General features: G+C 33.1%; 3 protein-coding genes across 7 annotated transcripts; all 3 read right to left on the bottom strand.

Annotated features, from left to right (window-relative positions):
• Positions 1–185: 185 nt before the first annotated feature.
• LOC114723280 (putative disease resistance protein RGA1) lies at positions 186–18,008 on the bottom strand. 5 transcript variants are annotated; one of them, XM_028909473.1, is made up of 4 exons: positions 16,396–18,008; positions 16,185–16,252; positions 15,989–16,017; positions 15,638–15,666 (listed from the first exon to the last, which is right to left on the bottom strand). In XM_028909473.1, exons 1-2 carry the CDS (start codon positions 18,001–18,003, stop codon positions 16,199–16,201), a joined length of 1,662 nt encoding a protein of 553 aa, XP_028765306.1. In that variant the 5' UTR covers positions 18,004–18,008; the 3' UTR covers positions 15,638–15,666; positions 15,989–16,017; positions 16,185–16,198. The 5 variants fall into 5 exon arrangements, 4 of the variants coding, with proteins under 4 accessions (XP_028765308.1, XP_028765306.1, XP_028765307.1 ...); XR_003738224.1 differs by having other exon boundaries at positions 15,646–15,666; positions 15,964–16,017; XM_028909475.1 differs by lacking the exons at positions 15,638–15,666; positions 15,989–16,017 and adding an exon at positions 186–299.
• LOC114723294 (putative disease resistance protein RGA1) lies at positions 1,045–4,290 on the bottom strand. Its single transcript, XM_028909488.1, has one exon. The coding sequence runs from the start codon at positions 4,288–4,290 to the stop codon at positions 1,045–1,047; it is 3,246 nt and encodes a 1,081-aa protein (XP_028765321.1).
• On the bottom strand, positions 9,117–11,219 carry LOC114723293 (cytochrome b561 and DOMON domain-containing protein At3g25290-like; the record flags this gene model as incomplete). Its single annotated transcript, XM_028909486.1, has 3 exons — positions 9,117–9,374; positions 10,285–10,539; positions 10,629–11,219. Coding segments are annotated over 3 exons (1,104 nt in total), but the record flags the coding sequence as incomplete, so codon positions are not given.

Raw genomic sequence — 18,008 nt, 5'->3', positions numbered from 1 at the left:
ACGGCCAGCGATATAATTCATTGCAGTTGAATTCAAATTCAGAACAGGAATGGAGTTTCCTTATCACATCCATCCAATTCTCAAATTGAGTAATTACCGAAAATCAATTAAGAATAAGAAGACATGGTGATATAATTTGTAAACCAATTTTGTTTTGCTGGATACTATTCTTCGAAATAGGATTTCATCGTAAGTATATGCATATTATCTTTTTCATATTTCAACACAATACGAAAGCAGCTTACTTGAAATGCAGTAAACATAACTCACAGGATCAACCTGAACATAGCCATTTTGACCTGGAATTTTCGATGGTATGAGATGGTAATCAATTATTGTTAAATTGATAATAATAATAAGAGACACAACAGACTTTTATTGCGGCATAAGCTTAACATATTTGTTGTAAAACTAGAATCCTTTCTCACTTGTTTTGAGTTTTTAATTCTCTCCAACAACATTAAACAGATTTGAAGAAGACTTGCCTTCATAATTCCTTCAATTGCAAATTACTATTCCTAAAACTTTTGAATTGAAATTAAAATCATGAAATCATGATCACTGAGTACGAAAAGGATTGAAACTAACTAAAGTAGCAGAGGAAGTGTCAAATTTGGAGTAGGCTGGAGCACCCTTTAATTGTTATCTAATTTTCGTAAAAACAGAGCAAATAAAACCAGTCATCTTTGAATGTTTTCAAAGTTTTATAATCCATGTAGCTGGACAAAACTAGTTTGAAATTTAAAGGGCGCGCAAGTTATTTAGTTGGCGAATACTACAGTAATAATCAATTTAAGTAGCAGTAGAGTACCTCATCTTAAAGCTTCAGTGAGCAGAGCATGCCCTGCGAGGCCTTCTTCTCTGGGAAAAATAGGTTAACTGAAAGGAAAGGTTAATTAGTAAGGGGAGTGGAGTTTATCAAATGGGATGTATTCTAGTAATGAATTCTTTTATGAAGGTGAAGACAAATGGGGCTATATTTTTTGTTTTAATAAAGTAGCTATAGACATCACGAGCATGCCTTTAGATGTATGCAATGGAGATTTAGATTCGACACCAATTGATCCGTATATTTGGGATGCGAGCAATTTTTGGCCACTCTGCTCCTGTTTCTCTCTTGCATTTGTCCTCTAGAAGTGGAGCTCCAGAGAGTTCTAGTGTTTGTAAAGTAGTGAGGCGAGACATTTCTGCTGGAAATAACTCCAAGTTTTTACAACTCACAATGCGCACAATTCGCAGTGACTGGAGATCACAAATCCACTCGGGTAAAGCTGTGAGGTGATCACAACAAACAAATTCGATTGTTTGGAGAGAACGTAGGCAACAAAGGTCTTGGCACTGTATGCTATAATCCTCATCACCAAGTTCGAAAATAGTCAATATCTCGAGTGTAGCAGATAGATTCCGCATATGAAGAAATGGTTTCTCTGAAAATCCCTGAATGGAGAGATGTTTAAGAGAGGAGAGATTTTGCATCCATTCCTCTGGTGATGCTTCCATTTCTATCCCTGCAATGTGAAGAGACTTGAGCATGGAAAGAGATGGAGTCATATCATGTGATGTTGACGGCCCAATTGCGCTCACACTTAATGTGTCTACCAATGGCTTCATGCTGGAGTTGACTAAATTCAAATGCCTCACGAGATTTGGAAAAGTAAGCATGAATCTTAAGTCTGGGCAATCACGAATTGTCAATGCTGAAAGACGTGAAAATGGAGGCAGTGAATCATGCCACTCATTATCTCTTGTATTTTGGCCATTTGCCTCCCTTTGCCATCCCCTTAAACTTCCACACAAGTAAATTGCTAATTCCTCCAAAGATGGGAAGAAGTTGGCTGATGAGGAACATCCTTTATAGTATATGCACTCCAATTTATCCATACGCCCTATGTAAAGAGTCTTGAGAGAAACAAAGCCTTCTAACGCTGGCAAGTATTGACAATTGTTGAATCCAAAAAACTCCAATTGAACAAGATTTACACATGACAAAAGCCAATCAGATAGGCATACCCCAGGGTATCTTTGTATTCCTAGTGTCTTCAAATTTTGATGAGGGTGAAGATTTTCCAGTAATTGCATGGCATCACTTTTTTCCATCTTTGGGTCATCTCCCCAATGCAGGGACAAGGAAATGAGGTTTTTCTTTGTTCTCAAATTAACATTCTTAGACTCCTCCTCTACATCCCTTACTGAATCTAGTTTTTTAATGGCTAATCTACCTCTGAGGTTAAGATCTTTCAATTCGTTCAATTTGGCTTTCTTTCTCTCCTTATCATCATTACCCACTATGAAATGTGACAACCTCTGCATACAAGTCATTTTGTCCAACCCCATAGGCATTCCATCAACAAAGGCCTTGCAACCTAGTATATCAAGCCGGCGCAACTTTACAAACTTTGTGATAATATCTCCAGGAAATTTCAAATTCTCACAGCCAGTCAATCTCAATGTTTGCAAATTGACCAAGTTACTTATACTCTTGGGCAAACAAGTCAATTGATGACAATAATCGAGATTAAGATGCCTCAAATGGCTTATTTTACCTATTGATTTGGGAAAATATTTTATCGATTGGTATGACAAATCTAGACTTCGTAAGCATTTTAACACAAATAAATCAGATGGATCCCTTCTATAATTTTTCTTCATTTCACGAAAGTTTCTCAATCTACCTAGATCCGGCACATTTAGTGAACTATTGGTGTCATAGGTTTTAAAAAGAGCATGTCTAGGACACCTTGGAACGTCTTTTCCTCCCTCAATGTATATGTCAAAGCTAGTAGCAAATGATTGGGACAAGTCATGCATCAAATCATGCATTTTAAAATATTCTATTTCTCCTAATTCATCCATCTCAACATCTTGCAAGAATGACTTCATCAACAAAATACGAACGTACTCTTCACCCACATCTTCTAAACATTGTTCCTCGTCTTTATTTTTAAGGAAGCCTTGTGCCATCCACATATCAATCAATTCATCCTTTTCATATTTCCAATCTTTTGGATACAAAGAACAATAAGCAAAACACTGTTTTAATTCAATTGCCAAACCGTCATAACTCAACTTTAAAATTGGCATGATTAAATCATTATTATCACTTAGCTTCCAAAAGTCACCTTTCAAGAGATCTTCCCAGTCACTTTCTAGCAATTTTGATCGCAACAAACCTCCCATAACTCTTATTGCCAGCGGAACCCCCATACATTTTTCTGCAATTTTTTGGCCAACAGACTCCAGATTTGGGGTTATTTTTTTATCATCGTCAAATGCCAATCTTTTCAACAGAGTCCAAGATTGGTCACTGTTCAATCCTTCCAAAAGATACGGCGTTTTTACACCCATTCTATTGACTACTACTTGATCACGTGTAGTCAACAAAATCTTACTACCCTCAGCACCGCGCATCAAAAACTTCTTCAACTCTTCCCACTTTCTAGGAAAATCATCCCAAATATCATCTAAAACTAGCAAAAATTTTTGGCCTGCTAAATTTTGTTGAAGCTTATTTTGAAGTAGTTCTAATGGTTGATCGTCCTGTTTTTCGCCAAGTAGTAATTCGAGTGTCTGTTTCACAATCGCCTTTACATCAGAGTCTTCGGAAACACACACCCAAATTCGCTTGTGGAAAGAACGCTCCACGTCAGCATCATTGTACACCAGCTGGGCAAGAGTGGTTTTCCCCAAACCCCCAATGCCGACAATAGCAACCAAAGAAACATTTTGATGGCTATTATCATCATTCAACAACAAATCAATTATGTCCCTCTTGTTTCCCTCCCTACCAACCATATCCTCTTGGAGCACAAAAGAACTAGTTTCCCTCCAGTTACTCTTTTCACGCTTCATTTCAAGAACTCTTCCAACTAAATTCAATTTCGACATACTTTCAGCAACATCATTAAATTGCACTCTAATGTTTCTAATCTTGTGAGCAATTTGGAGGCGAAGGGCAATTGGGTTGGAGGATGAGAAGAATTCACGTACCTTTCCCCTTCCCTTTCCCTTTGCATCCCTGTGGCGCAGCAAATGCTGAGTATGGATCTCATCGAGCACGTCATCTGCATCGTAAAGCACTTGCTTGAGGTCTCTGATCCAGAGCTGGATGAGTTGGTCAGTGTGCTGCTTTCGGTCAGCATCAGCCAACACAGCTTTGATGCCTTCAACAGTTTTCTTGAGCCATTCAGTGTCCCTTTTGACCCCATAGATGGAAGCAATCTCTCTGAAGGCTACAGAAGCCAACGTGTTGATGAGACTTGTGGTCACTCCATATGGTACTTGTTCCGCCATCCTTCCTCCAATACACAAATCAAAGGGAGACTCTCTCTGGTGTTCGATGATTAGAAACAAGTTGAGGAGAAAGTGCAGGAGAAGAGAAGACTTGAAAGCACTCAACCAACTCTACCATATGATATTTAACTTCATTGATAGAGAATTGACCGTGGCAATTGCTTTGGTGTCCCCCACTGCACTGATTCATGCCTCCCACTGAGGAAGAGGAAGTTTCCTGGAAATTGCCTACACGTCTAGCATCCATCAACTTTAAAAAAGTTTCGTGGAAACCGTGCAATAATTTCTCCCTTGTGGTGGCCCATGCAGTAAGGTTCAGAGAAACCAACGTCGTGTTGATGTGAGAGAGAGAGAGAGAGAGAGAGAGATTTTTGCATCACAGGGATGGAACTAAACTTAGAGAAAGCCCATGCCCATTTTTTATTGAGATTTTTCTGATAATTACATTTCTTTTTCAGAATTCATACGATGATTCTCTCATTTTATTATTTGTCCGCACTCCATGAAAGCCCATCTTTTCCAATTGTAGGTTGGCCCATAAAAGATCTTTGATTCTGGGTTTTGTTATATTCTGAAGCTTTATGGGCGAAATCCTTGGGAAATATTCATGGCTCATTTACAAAAATTTGACAAGAATAGTAGGCCCAGAAATCATATCTTGTTCCTTCTCTGGTTTCATCATCAACAGTATCCATGTTGGCTCACAGGTCCAATATCTTCATTTTTTTCTCAGAAGTCTCTAGCGTTCGCTCATTTGTCAGCAACTAGAAGCAGGGTCCAGGGGAGTTTGGATCTAATAAAAAAGATTAATTTCTCATAATATAGTAAATCAAAATTATATTTAAATCATTCTTAAGAAAGATGCCACATTTGATGCCATATTGCTTCTAATAAAAAGATAAATGTGTCTTTGGGGGGCGAGGAGAAGCAAAGCCAAGCTTCTTTTGATTTCAAATCATTATTATATTATACCGTTCCTTTTATCACATATGTATTTCAGTTCTGTCTATTTCTTCTGTCATTATTAAAACGTTACGCATTTGAAATCCTTTCAGTAGCATATGTTTCCTTGCTTTCTTCCTTAGTCCAACAGTTCACATGTCTTTGATTTTCTCTTTTATCCTGTTCGTTGTGTTTAACAAAGAAGATTTGATCAGATTGAACTTTAAAGTCTTTAACGGGTCGTTCAATCAGAAAGAACTTTCTTACTCTAATAATAAAATCATTTAAAAAAATCAAATAAATAGTGTTACCTCCGGTCTTAAAGTCAGTGGACTAATTTACCTCACTTATAAATTAATATATAATTTAATAATACATATAAATATTTTAAAAATCATATAACATATGCTATAATTAAGTAATTTAATAATTTTTTAAATTTTTTAAAATTAGTTAAATGAGTAATATATATATTACCGAATAGAAATAGTATTTTGTTTTATACATTTATGACATGACTCTTTTAAGAGATGGGTAAAAGTGTAAAACGGGTCAACATATGTAAATAAAGCAGTATTACTTTGGGGGCTGCGGTCCAATTTGCAAGGGCCACATCATTTCACAAATCCTTTGGAGGTTTCCCAGATGCCGAAAGAAAGGGACACATTGGTTTGAAGAGAGGACATATGATATTATGATATAATGCAGATTCGTTTAATCCAACGTGACACGTGAATGCCTACTCATTAACAATAATAACGCCTTAGCCTTCCCTTTTTTTGGGAAAAAAATTAAGCACCGTTTTGTGATCACGATTACATCATTGTGATGTCACACCCATATAACATTTAAAAAAGAGGAAAATTATTTTTGAAAAAAATTAATCTCCTATTTAAAAATTTTATTGATGACAGGGACTTAAATCAAAATATTAATATTTTGTATATACGAAATTTGTAGATTACCAAACACCTTTTATGTATAAAAATTTATCAGATTCTTCCCCTATCAATAAAATTTTTAATTGGAATTTTTTCCCAATTTTGCTTTAAAAGATTTTATTTATGCCAGGAAATAAATTAAACAGAAACGGCTTACAAATTAATGAAACTATATTTTCCAATCATTAATATAATAAATTTAAAAATTATTATATAAAATTATGTAATGAGAAATTGATTAAAAAAAAGGTAGAGCAATAAATATGTCAAAAATAAAATTAATTTTTATATTTTTATTTTTGTCATTTTTTTGTGATCCCCTCTCTTATTATATGTCTCAAAATTATGTAGAGAAAGTATTTGCCACATAAAAAGATAATTACATCAAGTTCATGTCATGTCATCCAAAAAAAAATAAACTATGATATTTTCATTCAAATTAAAATTACTTTCGGTAAAGAGAGTATAAGAAACGTAAAATGCTATAAGACTGTTACAATATTGTTATCCATTAAAACGCATGGAATGGAAACATGCCACGGAATCCAACAAAATGAAAATGGTGATTGGTATGAGGGAGAAGCCTTCGCCTTCATCCCTGTATTCCTTCTGGAAAATTAACAAATTAAATCCCAGAACTTATTCCGACAATCTCTTTAAGGATTTTTTAGGGGAAAAAACATGCTTTAAGGAATGTTACTAACTTAGCAAATGAGTATTTCTTCGATCAATAATGTAGTAAGGCTATTTATCTATTTTGGTAGATTAAGGTTGTTAAATAAATTATTTAGTTATAACATATGTGCTCTAATATTTCTAAAATAATTCCGTGTGACATTGGGTATATCAGTTTATACGTTGCATAAATTAATTTTAAAGAAATAATAAATGTAAGAAAAAAATAATGAATTAAGATATTACATTTGATTAGGACCAAAACTTGGCTACTATATTTACTACTATATTTAGAACAAAAGAACAATTCGACAGTAATTATGTGGAGTCAAAAAAATTGAATTAAAAAAATTTTACATTGGAAAGCGACTTTCATTCAAGCTAATAATGTTGGAATTTGATCCAATAATACTAAATATTACTCCCTCCGTTCCTTATTATAAGAGACATTTGAGGCTTATGGCATGTTCCTATATATAAGAGACACTTAAAAGTTGTCTCAATTTTTGTGTGTTGATTTTCTATTTTACCCATATTTATTGTCTCCAATTCACACTCTCTCCCCCTCCCACTTCTCTTTCTTTCAATAATTTAATTGTTCTCTCTCATGCTCTCTCTCTCTCCTTATTAATGAGGGTATTTTTGAAAAAAAATTATATTTTTTACACATTGATTGTTCTTAACTAATTTTAACTGCTTTTTTTATCAAAGTAATTCGGTTATTCATCTCTTATAATAAGGAACGGAGGGAGTATATGTTACTTTTATAAGAGCTAATTTGATATTTAATTTGGTCATAAATATAAAATCTTAATCTATTTTATCTTTCATATTTATCATTTTTTAAAAATAGTCTTTGTTGTGATTACACATGTTAAATGTTTTATCAAATAGTAATTCTAGTTAGTACATATGATTAGCAAGAGTATTTTAAAAAAATCTAAATAGTACAAATAATAACTTAATAAATTTTCTTGCTCAATTAAGTAACAAACTCTTTTATTAAAAACATGAGGGAATATTATACTACCTCCCGTCCTTAATATAAGACCCTGTTTGACTTTTATTTTTGTCCTAAATATAAGACCCCAATTTACTTTGTCTCTCATATTTATATATATTTTTTTAAAGTAACCCTTCTAACAATGATAGTTCTAGTTAATGCACTTGATTAACAAGGATATTTTAAGAAAAATAACACATATTTAGGACAAATAACTAACTCAACTTACTTCCTTAATCTCCTCAAATTAGTCAATTGGATCTTATAATTAGGACCAGAGGTAGTATATATTAAGGGGAAAGGGCGAATGACTACCAAGTGTAGGTTTTAATTTTCTCCCTAGATGCATCACTTGGCCCCTAGTTAAAAGAGGCTTTTATATCTCATCAGAGCGTCTTGAATTATTGCCTGCTCCTGTCCGTCACACGGTATTATTAGTGAATATCACTATGAACGTTTTGAACGTGCTGCATCAATTCCCTAATTTATATGACCCCATGTATAACACCACGCTCCGGTCAAAAAAAAAAATGTATAACACCACGGAATTAAGTTAAATTAATAAATCACCAATGTCAATCTTGTTGATTTAATTTAAAATCCTACTTATTTAACATAAAAAAAAAGTCAAGCGCTACCCTTGATAGAACTATATAACTAATTTGCATATATTAAGAAAATTATTTAAGTTAGTTACTTATAATAAATGGACTGTCGTCTTTCTTAAAATATTCTTATTAATCATATGCATGGAAACTATATTTTGATAGAGACTCGTTAACATATACAATCATCATAAGAATTATTTAGAGGCAAAATAGATAAATATTACAGATAAAATAGATTGGGGTCATCTTTTAAAACCAAATTAAATTTCCAACTATTTTCCATGTTAATGACTGGAAGTCACATACATGAAGCATGCCCATGCCCGTTCAAAATCAGATCATAGAAATAAAGGATTAAGTACAATAATAAAAAACACACAACACTTACTCTTCCCATTAAGTACTTCAAATATACACATACAAGAGCTATCTATCTACTATTTAATTTGCTGATTAAGTACCTAGTTAGCAAATTGAAAGTTTCAAGCATATTTCATCAATACACTCAAAAGAAATCCCTGGTGATGAGAAGCCAAAAATTCCAGAGAATATCGATGTACTAATTAATTTTCCCATATCATGAATTTCAAGCGTAAGTGTTTCTTCTTAAGAGGATGTTGTGAGGTGATCATGATGCATATATGAGATTACATTTAGTTAATTTTTGTTTCTGCGTTTTCTGATAAAGAAAACGATCCAAGTGATGACTTCTAGCAACAAGACAATAACAACCAAAGCTGTAATGGCTGCCACATAAGCAAGCTTCCATCTCCTGTTAAGGCTCAAGATGTTGAATCCTCCAAATATGTTAATGATCCCAAGGATGATGGTGATATATCCAACACTGTGATGGTACATATTCCACCAAAATTTGTACTTATGATCCTTGTTTGGTCTCAACAACAATGCAAATACCTGCCATTTTCCAAATACACACAGACGTTAAATATATACAGAGAGATTAGAATGTTTCTCTTGAGTTAACCACATCATACACTAACAACAATGCAAACTATAATAAGCTGTGCTCTCCATAAATTATACTCCCTCTTATCCTAAATTACACTATCAAATGAATATTATATTTAGAAACGAATAAGTAAATAATATGGTTTATTTTCATTTCATGCAATGCATGCATGCATAACAGTAATGCCTAGGCTTTACATTACTAAATGGAGTCGGTCATATGGATAATACTATTTTTGATCCTTAATATAAGAACTAGTTAATTAATTTGAGTAGATTAAAGAAATTAGTTGAATTAGTTATTTGTAATAAATAAGTGTTGTCTTTCTTAAAGTATCTTACAAATCAAGTGTATTGGCTAAAACTACTGTTATTATAAGAATTATTTCAGGAAAAATGAATAAATATAAGACACTTGAGGTCTTATATTTAGTACCAAAATAAAAATTAAACAAGGTTTTATACTACCTTCAGTCCTATCCAGTTGACTAATTTGAAGAGATTAAGGAACTTAGTTAAGTTAGTTATTTATAATGAATAGGTATTGTTTTTCCTAAAATATCCTTATTAATTAAGTTTGTTATCTAGAACTATCATTATTAAAGGACTATCTTGGAAAAAAAAAAGATAAATATGAGAGACAAAGTGGATTGAAGTCTTATATTTAGGACCAAAATAAAAGTCAAACGGGGTCTTATATTAAGAACTGAAAGTAGTATTAAGAACCGAAAGTAATAACATATTATTGTGCTCTGTTTAGAACCATGTTATTATTTTTTATTCTAAATACAAGACATAATTTGTATTATCATAATTACTATTTACAAGTACAATAGCCAACATCCTCATTTATTACCTGTAATGTGGCGAGGACGAAAAGGGTAATTCCAATGTTGCGATGGCCAGAATACTGAATGCCCTCAGATTCACTTCCAAGCTTAAAACCAATGGCCCATCCTGAAACTCCAATGGCGTATCCTGAAACTTGACAGAACACATGAAGGTAGAACCATGCTGGGTCTAATGACGGAAATGCCCTCATGTATCTCGCTATTATCACCCTCACTGGGAACAGAATCCCCCAGCTCACTGCATTCAGCACTCCATGAATCTGCCATATATTAATAATTAATTAATCACAATCAAACTATATTAATCTATTCCGTAATTAATGTAAAACAATGAAGCTTGATAATTTACATTCTTTTGCTTTGTTCTTGAATCATCCCCACCACTGCTAAAACCCTGCCCAGAATTCAAGTTCAATACGCCCTTGGATTCCAGATTCACTGGAGCAAAGTTATGAGTGTCCGGTTCCCCGTCGGTGACTGAAGGTCCCACCTGCCACACCTGGTTCACTTTTTCTGCATTTTCCGGCAGCTTCACTGTGGCAAAAATGCTTACCGCACCACCGGATGACTCCTCTGCCTTCAAGTCCCACACGTCGAATGAAAGCTTCCCGGGAACCACTGAACTGTAAGAGCTAATGTTATACGTCTTCACCGTCACTACGTCCTCCTTGTTTTTAAACGCCACCAGAGCTTGCACTCCGGCCATGCCAATCCCCGTTGGGTTTATTGCCCAAGACACCCACCCACCGAGTTTCGCCGAAGCTGCGACAAAGGTGACGGAAAGAGAAGAGTTGGAGGAATCATGGGTCCAATGGAGATAGGAGTTTAACACAGGAAGGTCAGCGCAATTGGAATAAGCTTTATTATCAGGGAACTTCTGGAAAGTGCATGTGAGTGAAGTCACCGGAGAAGGCAGCGATACCAACAGTGAAAGACCCAAAAGGAGAGGAATAATTGATACGTGGCAGCAGAGACATAATCGTCGTCGTCGTCGTCCAGAGAGAGATTAGAGACAAGACAACGTGGGTACGTACGTGTTCATATGTGCGTTTTTTTCTCTGATATATTTATTCAAGGCCGAGATTAAACAAAAAACGAAAGGCACGCCAATAAATCTGGGCAAATTAGTAAGTACTGTTAGAGAGCAACAAATGCATTGGGAGAACGTAAAACTTTTCTGCTTAGAAAGGAAATCGGACTGAAACTTTTCTCCAAATTTAGGCAATTTTCGGTTTACTTTTCTATTGCTGGTAAAGTGTCATTTAATTTTGTCTGTTTTTTGGTTTTACTTTTAGTAGTTAATTACAATGCAATCCATAGTTCCATATGTGATTTGATTTTCTAAAAGAAGAAAAACTTAGGTATGATATCTTTACATATAACAGTGTTGCTGGATTTTTTATTAAAAATATAAATTTTAAAATCAAATTTTTATTATTTTTAATTCAGTAAAAATTAGAAGAACCCTGCCTGCTTAATATTTTTAAAATATAATTTTTCGGTATGCGGTATTATAAGCTTCGACCTTCTAGTATATTACCAGATTAAATTGAGGGTAATTGAGAGACTTGTTAGATTATTTTTGTCTCAATATCATTGACGAGTATAGGGGAAATTATTTTGGCTTCTTGTAGCTGATTTCCTAAAAGGATTAAATTTATATATAGTTTTGTATATCTTTGTAAATGAAATTTTGAATTAAAATGTAATGATGATTCTAATGCTTTTCCATGATTCTACAATAAATATATATTGTAGACTCAGGTTAGGTCTCAATTTAAGGAATGAATTACATTTTTTTATAAATTATAAATAGCTCATTTTGCTTAAAAAATTTTATTTTATATATAGATTAGATAATGGAACATAATACTCCTCCGGTCCTCTGGACAAAATATTTAACACTTCAATATCTTTTAATTTCAGCCTTTTGGCTGAGAACAAGGGTAAATAATGGGATATCTTTTCGGTTTCGGAAAAGCTGCATTCTCAAATTAGCATATTCTTTGATGCTATTATCGATATGAATATAATAAAAATTAAAATGTTAAAACTTCAAAGTAAATTTTATTTAAGTTTGACTTTAGTCGTTTTTTTATTTGATATGATTATAATTTTTATGTTTCGAAATAAAAATTATTTTATTCTATATTTTGTATTTTCAGAAATAAAAATATTCGAAGTAAAATAAATTATTGAAAATTGTACATTTAAATAACCCAAATTTTTTTAGGACGGAAATTTAAATGACTTAAAGATGAGGTAGCTCTTACCTCTTCTTTTTTTTTCAGTGCTTCTGCATTGTTTAAGAGTACGTCTAATATGAACGGTTTCGTTCGCAGCTAGCACTTGTGAGAAGTTCACTTTAATTAAAGTCATTATTGAAAAAGCCAACTGGTACCACCCCACGTGAATTAAAAATGAGTTAATAAAAACGAGAATAAAACTTTTAATCCTTCAAAGCTTGCTTTGATTATCAATATAATCTTCGAATTTTAATATTTATTAATCAAGTTTCTTAAATTTTATTAGGTATTATGTTACTCGTAATTAATAGGGTTATTTTCCCTTCAAACCATAAGAATTAATTGTATATAATTATGCAGTTTCATGACTCAAATTGATAAATATTAGATGTAAGGATTAAATTGATAATTGAAGCAAATCTAATAATACCTCTGATCCTTAATATAAGACCTTATTTGATTTTTATTTTGATCCTAAATATAAGACCCTAATTCACTTTGTCTCTCATATTTATATATTTTTTCCTAAGGTAGTCTTTCTAAGAATAATAGTTTTAGCCAATACACTTAATTAGTAAGGATATTTTAAGAAATATAACACATATTTATTACAAATAACTAACTTATTAACTTATTTCTTTAATCTCTTCAAATTATTCAACTAGTTCTTATAATTAGGACAAGAGGTAGTAGATGAAAATTTTCATTACCACCTAATAAGAATTCTGGAGTGTCCTCATTCCCTGTTTTGAGTTTTGACAATAGGGTCGCCTTCTTGTTCTTGCTTTCTAGTTTGAAAAAAGTGTTCATAAAAATATTTGCTAACTATTACCGATTACATACGAAGAGTTTGTTAGGAGATTAAATTCCGTTATTTATTTATAAATATAATATTTTAATTCATTCTGTTTTTTAAATTTGTAATTTTTTCAAAATATTCTTATTGATTATTGATTATGAAAGCTTCCTATCAAAAAATAATTCTAAATTCTAATACATATGATTAAATAGGATAATTTAGAAAAATCAACAGCCATTTAATATTTTTAAGTTAGTATTCAACTCTTATATTAAATATCAAAGTTATTACATTTTAATGATATTATCATATTAAAGATAAGATGCCAAACACTGTACATCTGATTTTATAAATCACATAATTTTTTCGCTAAATCTTTCTTTGGCATCTTGTCAAAATTATTTTTTTAAAAGAAAATTACATATATTTTCTCAATTTTAAAAAAATGCGCAAACCTCTTCTAAAAATTATGTGTAATTTCACAGAAACGTGTCGATAATTTTTTGTGTGTGGGTATTTTCATAATGTTTTCTTATTTAATAATGAATATCAAAAGCACTAAAAAATACCTTTTTATTTAAAGGGATATATTGCTGCTTCTAACTGGAGAGGAAAATATAAGATAATTGATCTTACGTATTTCATTGTATTTAAAGGCTTCCCTTTTGGAAAAGTAGGATCCCATGCATGGGGAACAAAAAGATTCAAAATCAGATTTAAGAATATTAAATTCATTGCGACATAAAGTTTATTTGCAAAGAATCATTAATATAGAGGATGATCCTCTCCTTCCAAAAATTAATGCGATTGCATTAAATTGAACAAATGAAAAGAATATGACATGAATTATACTCACATGCTAGCAAAAAAATAACGTAACAAATTAAAAGGAAACCCATGTTATGGTAAAAAAAAAAAAGCAAAAGCCAAAACTGCTGCATAAATCCAATTGCAATAAGGACAAAATTCAAATTTCCACCCCAAATAACATTAAAATATGGAAAGCTTATATAGAGAACATGCAATAGCAAAATTTAACCCATTAAAAAGGAAAGAATTAATCATTGGTTTCTATAACCCGCCCGAAGAACAAATTTCTTATTCTTTTTTATAAGATGGCATTTGTTTTTCCTACAGTTAGAAGATGATGATGATGCTTCCTTTTATTTTTTCTTATGAAGTAATGTTATGAAAGTCTAGGCTGACATCAAACCCAAAAAAGTTGTTCCATTTTAACTAATCAATTGAAATATTTATGTTTATTTTTAAGGGTTAATATAATTTGTGGTCCCTCATTTTGGTTTTGGTCCTCTTAATTTTAAATAATAAGTTTTGATCCCTCAAAAGGCAAAATAATCCAAGTTTTTATTGAATTATTGGCACTCATATTTTAAATAAAATTTTTTTTAAAAACCAGAACTAAAATAAAGACAAATCGGGATAACAAATGCATTCACTCTTATTTTTAAGTTACATGAAAAAAAATGCAGCGATAAAAATCATGAATCTTAAACACATGGATCGCATGCCAACGGTCCCATCCCAAAAGGGCAGCAAATTCGCCAATTCCCCTCAGAGCATTCCCATTCATATGAAAAATGACAAAAAATTTAACAGGAAAGACCCTCTAGTACCGGGGGAAAAAACCATGGGACCAATTCCGAAAAATTCCACTGTATCAAAAATCATTACGTGTTCTTAGAAATAGTACACATCAAAAGAATAAAGATCAAATATAGCATGTCAACACTCCAAAAATTACAATTAAATGTGGCTGTTTTTCATAATTCGGGATGAATTACAAACTCAATTTTATTTATTATGGGGATTCCACAACCTGAGTGATGTTAATCTTCTCAATTCTTCTTTACCAAATATATGAAACTTGAGATTTGTGGGGGGAAAAAACCAGCTGTTCATCCTGCAAAATAAATCACAAACATCAAAAAGTTCAAAATTGTTAGTTATGAATTTGGCATTTTATCTAAATATTCCCCACTAATTATAGGCAAATAGGAACTTAAGCATCTAGTGATTCTATTTAACTAATTCATAGCTCTAAAGAATTAACCTCATGCATACAGTAGGCTTTTCATGCCAAGCGTGTATATTATAGTTCAGTAACTAAGGAAGCATCTTCATGCACCATATAAATATTAACTACAAAAAAGATCAAGAGCGTGAAACCTGGACCTTATTCTCATCGTTTGGCTTCAATCTCCTGAAAGCAGATTGTTGGTTCTCTGCTATGAATATATATTGAGAAAAAGATCTATTAGATTTGAAGTCCGCTGCATAATTTGTTGGGCCCAATGAAGCTTTCTTGCATTTGAGGCCAGTGACTAAAATAAGCATTGAACAGACAAACTAAAATATATAAGTATTGAGGCTTGAACGGCCAGCGATATAATTCATTGCAGTTGAATTCAAATTCAGAACAGGAATGGAGTTTCCTTATCACATCCATCCAATTCTGAAATTGAGTAATTACCGAAAATCAATTAAGAATAAGAAGACATGGTGATATAATTTGTAAACCGATTTTGTTTTGCTCGATACTATTCTTCAAAATAGGATTTCATCGTAAGTATATGCATATTGTCTTTTTCATATTTCAACTCAATACCAAAGCAGCTTACTTAAATTGCAGTAAACATAACTCACAGGATCAACCTGAACATAGCCATTTTGACCTGGAATTTTCGTAAAAACAGAGCAAATAAAACCAATCATCTTTGAATGTTTTCAAAGTTTTATAATCCATGTAGCTGGACAAAACTAGTTTGAAATTTAAAGGGCGCACAAGTTATTTAGTTGGCGAATACTATAGTAATAATCAATTTAAGTAGCAGTAGAGTACCTCGTCTTAAAGCTTCAGTGAGCAGAGCATGCTCTGCGAGGCCTTCTTCTCTTGGAAATATAGGTTGGCTGCAATGGAACGTTAATTAGCAAGGGGAGTGGAGTTTATCAACTTGGAAGCATTTTAGTAAGGAATTCTTATATGAAGGTGAAAAAAAATGGGGGAGTATTTTTTTTTTTTAATAAAGTAGTTATAGATATAATGAGCATACCACTAGAAACCAATTAATGATCGTTATATTTGGGATGTGAGCAATTTTTGGCCACTCTGCTCCTGTTTCTCCCTTGCATTTGTCCTCTAGAAGTGGAACTCCAGAGAGTTCTAGTGTTTGTAAAGTAGTGAGGCGAGACATTTCTGCTGGTAATAACTCCAAGCTTTTACAATTCGAAATGTGCATATAGCGCAGTGACTGGAGATCACAAATCCACTCGGGTAAAGCTATGAGGTGATCACAATAAGAAAAACTGATTGTTTGGAGAGAACGTAGGCAACAAAGGTCTTGACACTGTATGTTACAATCCTCATCACCAAGTCGGTCAATAGTCAATCTCTTGAGTGTAGCAGATAGATTCCGCATATGAAGAAATGGTTTCTCTAGACTGGAAAATCCCCCAATGGAGAGATCTTTAAGAGAGGAGAGATTTTGCATCCATTCCTCTGGTAATGCTTCCGTTTCCATCCCTCCAATGTCAAGAGACTTGAGCATGGAAAGAGATGGAGTCATATCATGTGATGTTGACAGCCCAATTGTGCTCATACTTAATGTGTCTACCAATGGCGTCATGCTGGAGTTGACTAATTCCAAACGCGTCACGAGATTTGGAAAAGTAGGCATGCATCTTAAGTCTGGGCAATTACGAATTCTCAACGCTGAAAGACGTGAAAATGGAGGCAGTGAACCATGCCACTCATTATCTCTTGTATTTTGGACATTTGCCTCCCTTTGCCACCCCTTTAAACTTTCACACGAGTAAATTGTTAATTCCTCCAAAGATGAGAAGAAGTTGGCTGATGATGAACATCCTTCATAGTATATGCACTCCAAGTTATGCATCCCCGTTATGTGAAGAGTCTTGAGAGAAACAAAGCCTTCTAAAACTGGTAAGTATTGACAATTGTTGATTTCAACAAGCTTTAATTGAACAAGATTTGTACATGACACAAGCCAATCGGATAGGCATACCCCCGGGTACCAGTCTATTTCTAGTGTCTTCAAATTTTGATGAGGGCGAAGATTTTCCAGTAATCGCATGGCATCACTTTTTTCCATCTTTGGATCATCTCCCCAATTCAAGGTCAAGGAAATGAGGTTTTTCTTTGTTCTCAAATTAACATTCTTCGACTCCTCCTCTACATCCCTTACTGAATCAAGTTTCTCAATGGCTAATCTACCTCTGAGGTTAAGATCTTTCAATTCGTTCAATTTGGCTTTCTTTATCTCCTTATCATCATTACCCACTATGAAATGTGACAACCTTTGCATACAAATCATTTTGCCCAACCCCATAGGCATTCCATCATCAAGGGCCTTGCAATATGTTATATCAAGCCAGCGCAACTTTACAAACTTTGTGATAATATCTCCAGGAAATTTCAAATTCTCACAGCCGGTCAATCTCAATGTTTGCAAATTGACCAAGTTACTTATACTCTTGGGCAAACAAGTCAATTGACGACAAAAAGAGAGATTAAGATGCCTCAAATGGATCATTTTACCTATTGATCTAGGCAAATACTTCCCAGAGTGTGGCAAATCTAGACTCCGTAAGCATGTTAACACAAATAGATTGGATGGATCCCTTTCAGAATTTTCCTTCATTTCAC

The sequence above is a fragment of the Neltuma alba genome, unplaced genomic scaffold, assembly GCF_004799145.2.
Source record: "Neltuma alba isolate B1F8T4 unplaced genomic scaffold, ASM479914v2 tig00012131_pilon, whole genome shotgun sequence".
NCBI classification, from domain to species: domain Eukaryota; kingdom Viridiplantae; phylum Streptophyta; class Magnoliopsida; order Fabales; family Fabaceae; genus Neltuma; species Neltuma alba.
The sequence above is the reverse complement of the archived record's forward strand: the minus strand, read 5'-3'. Positions and strand labels throughout refer to the sequence as shown.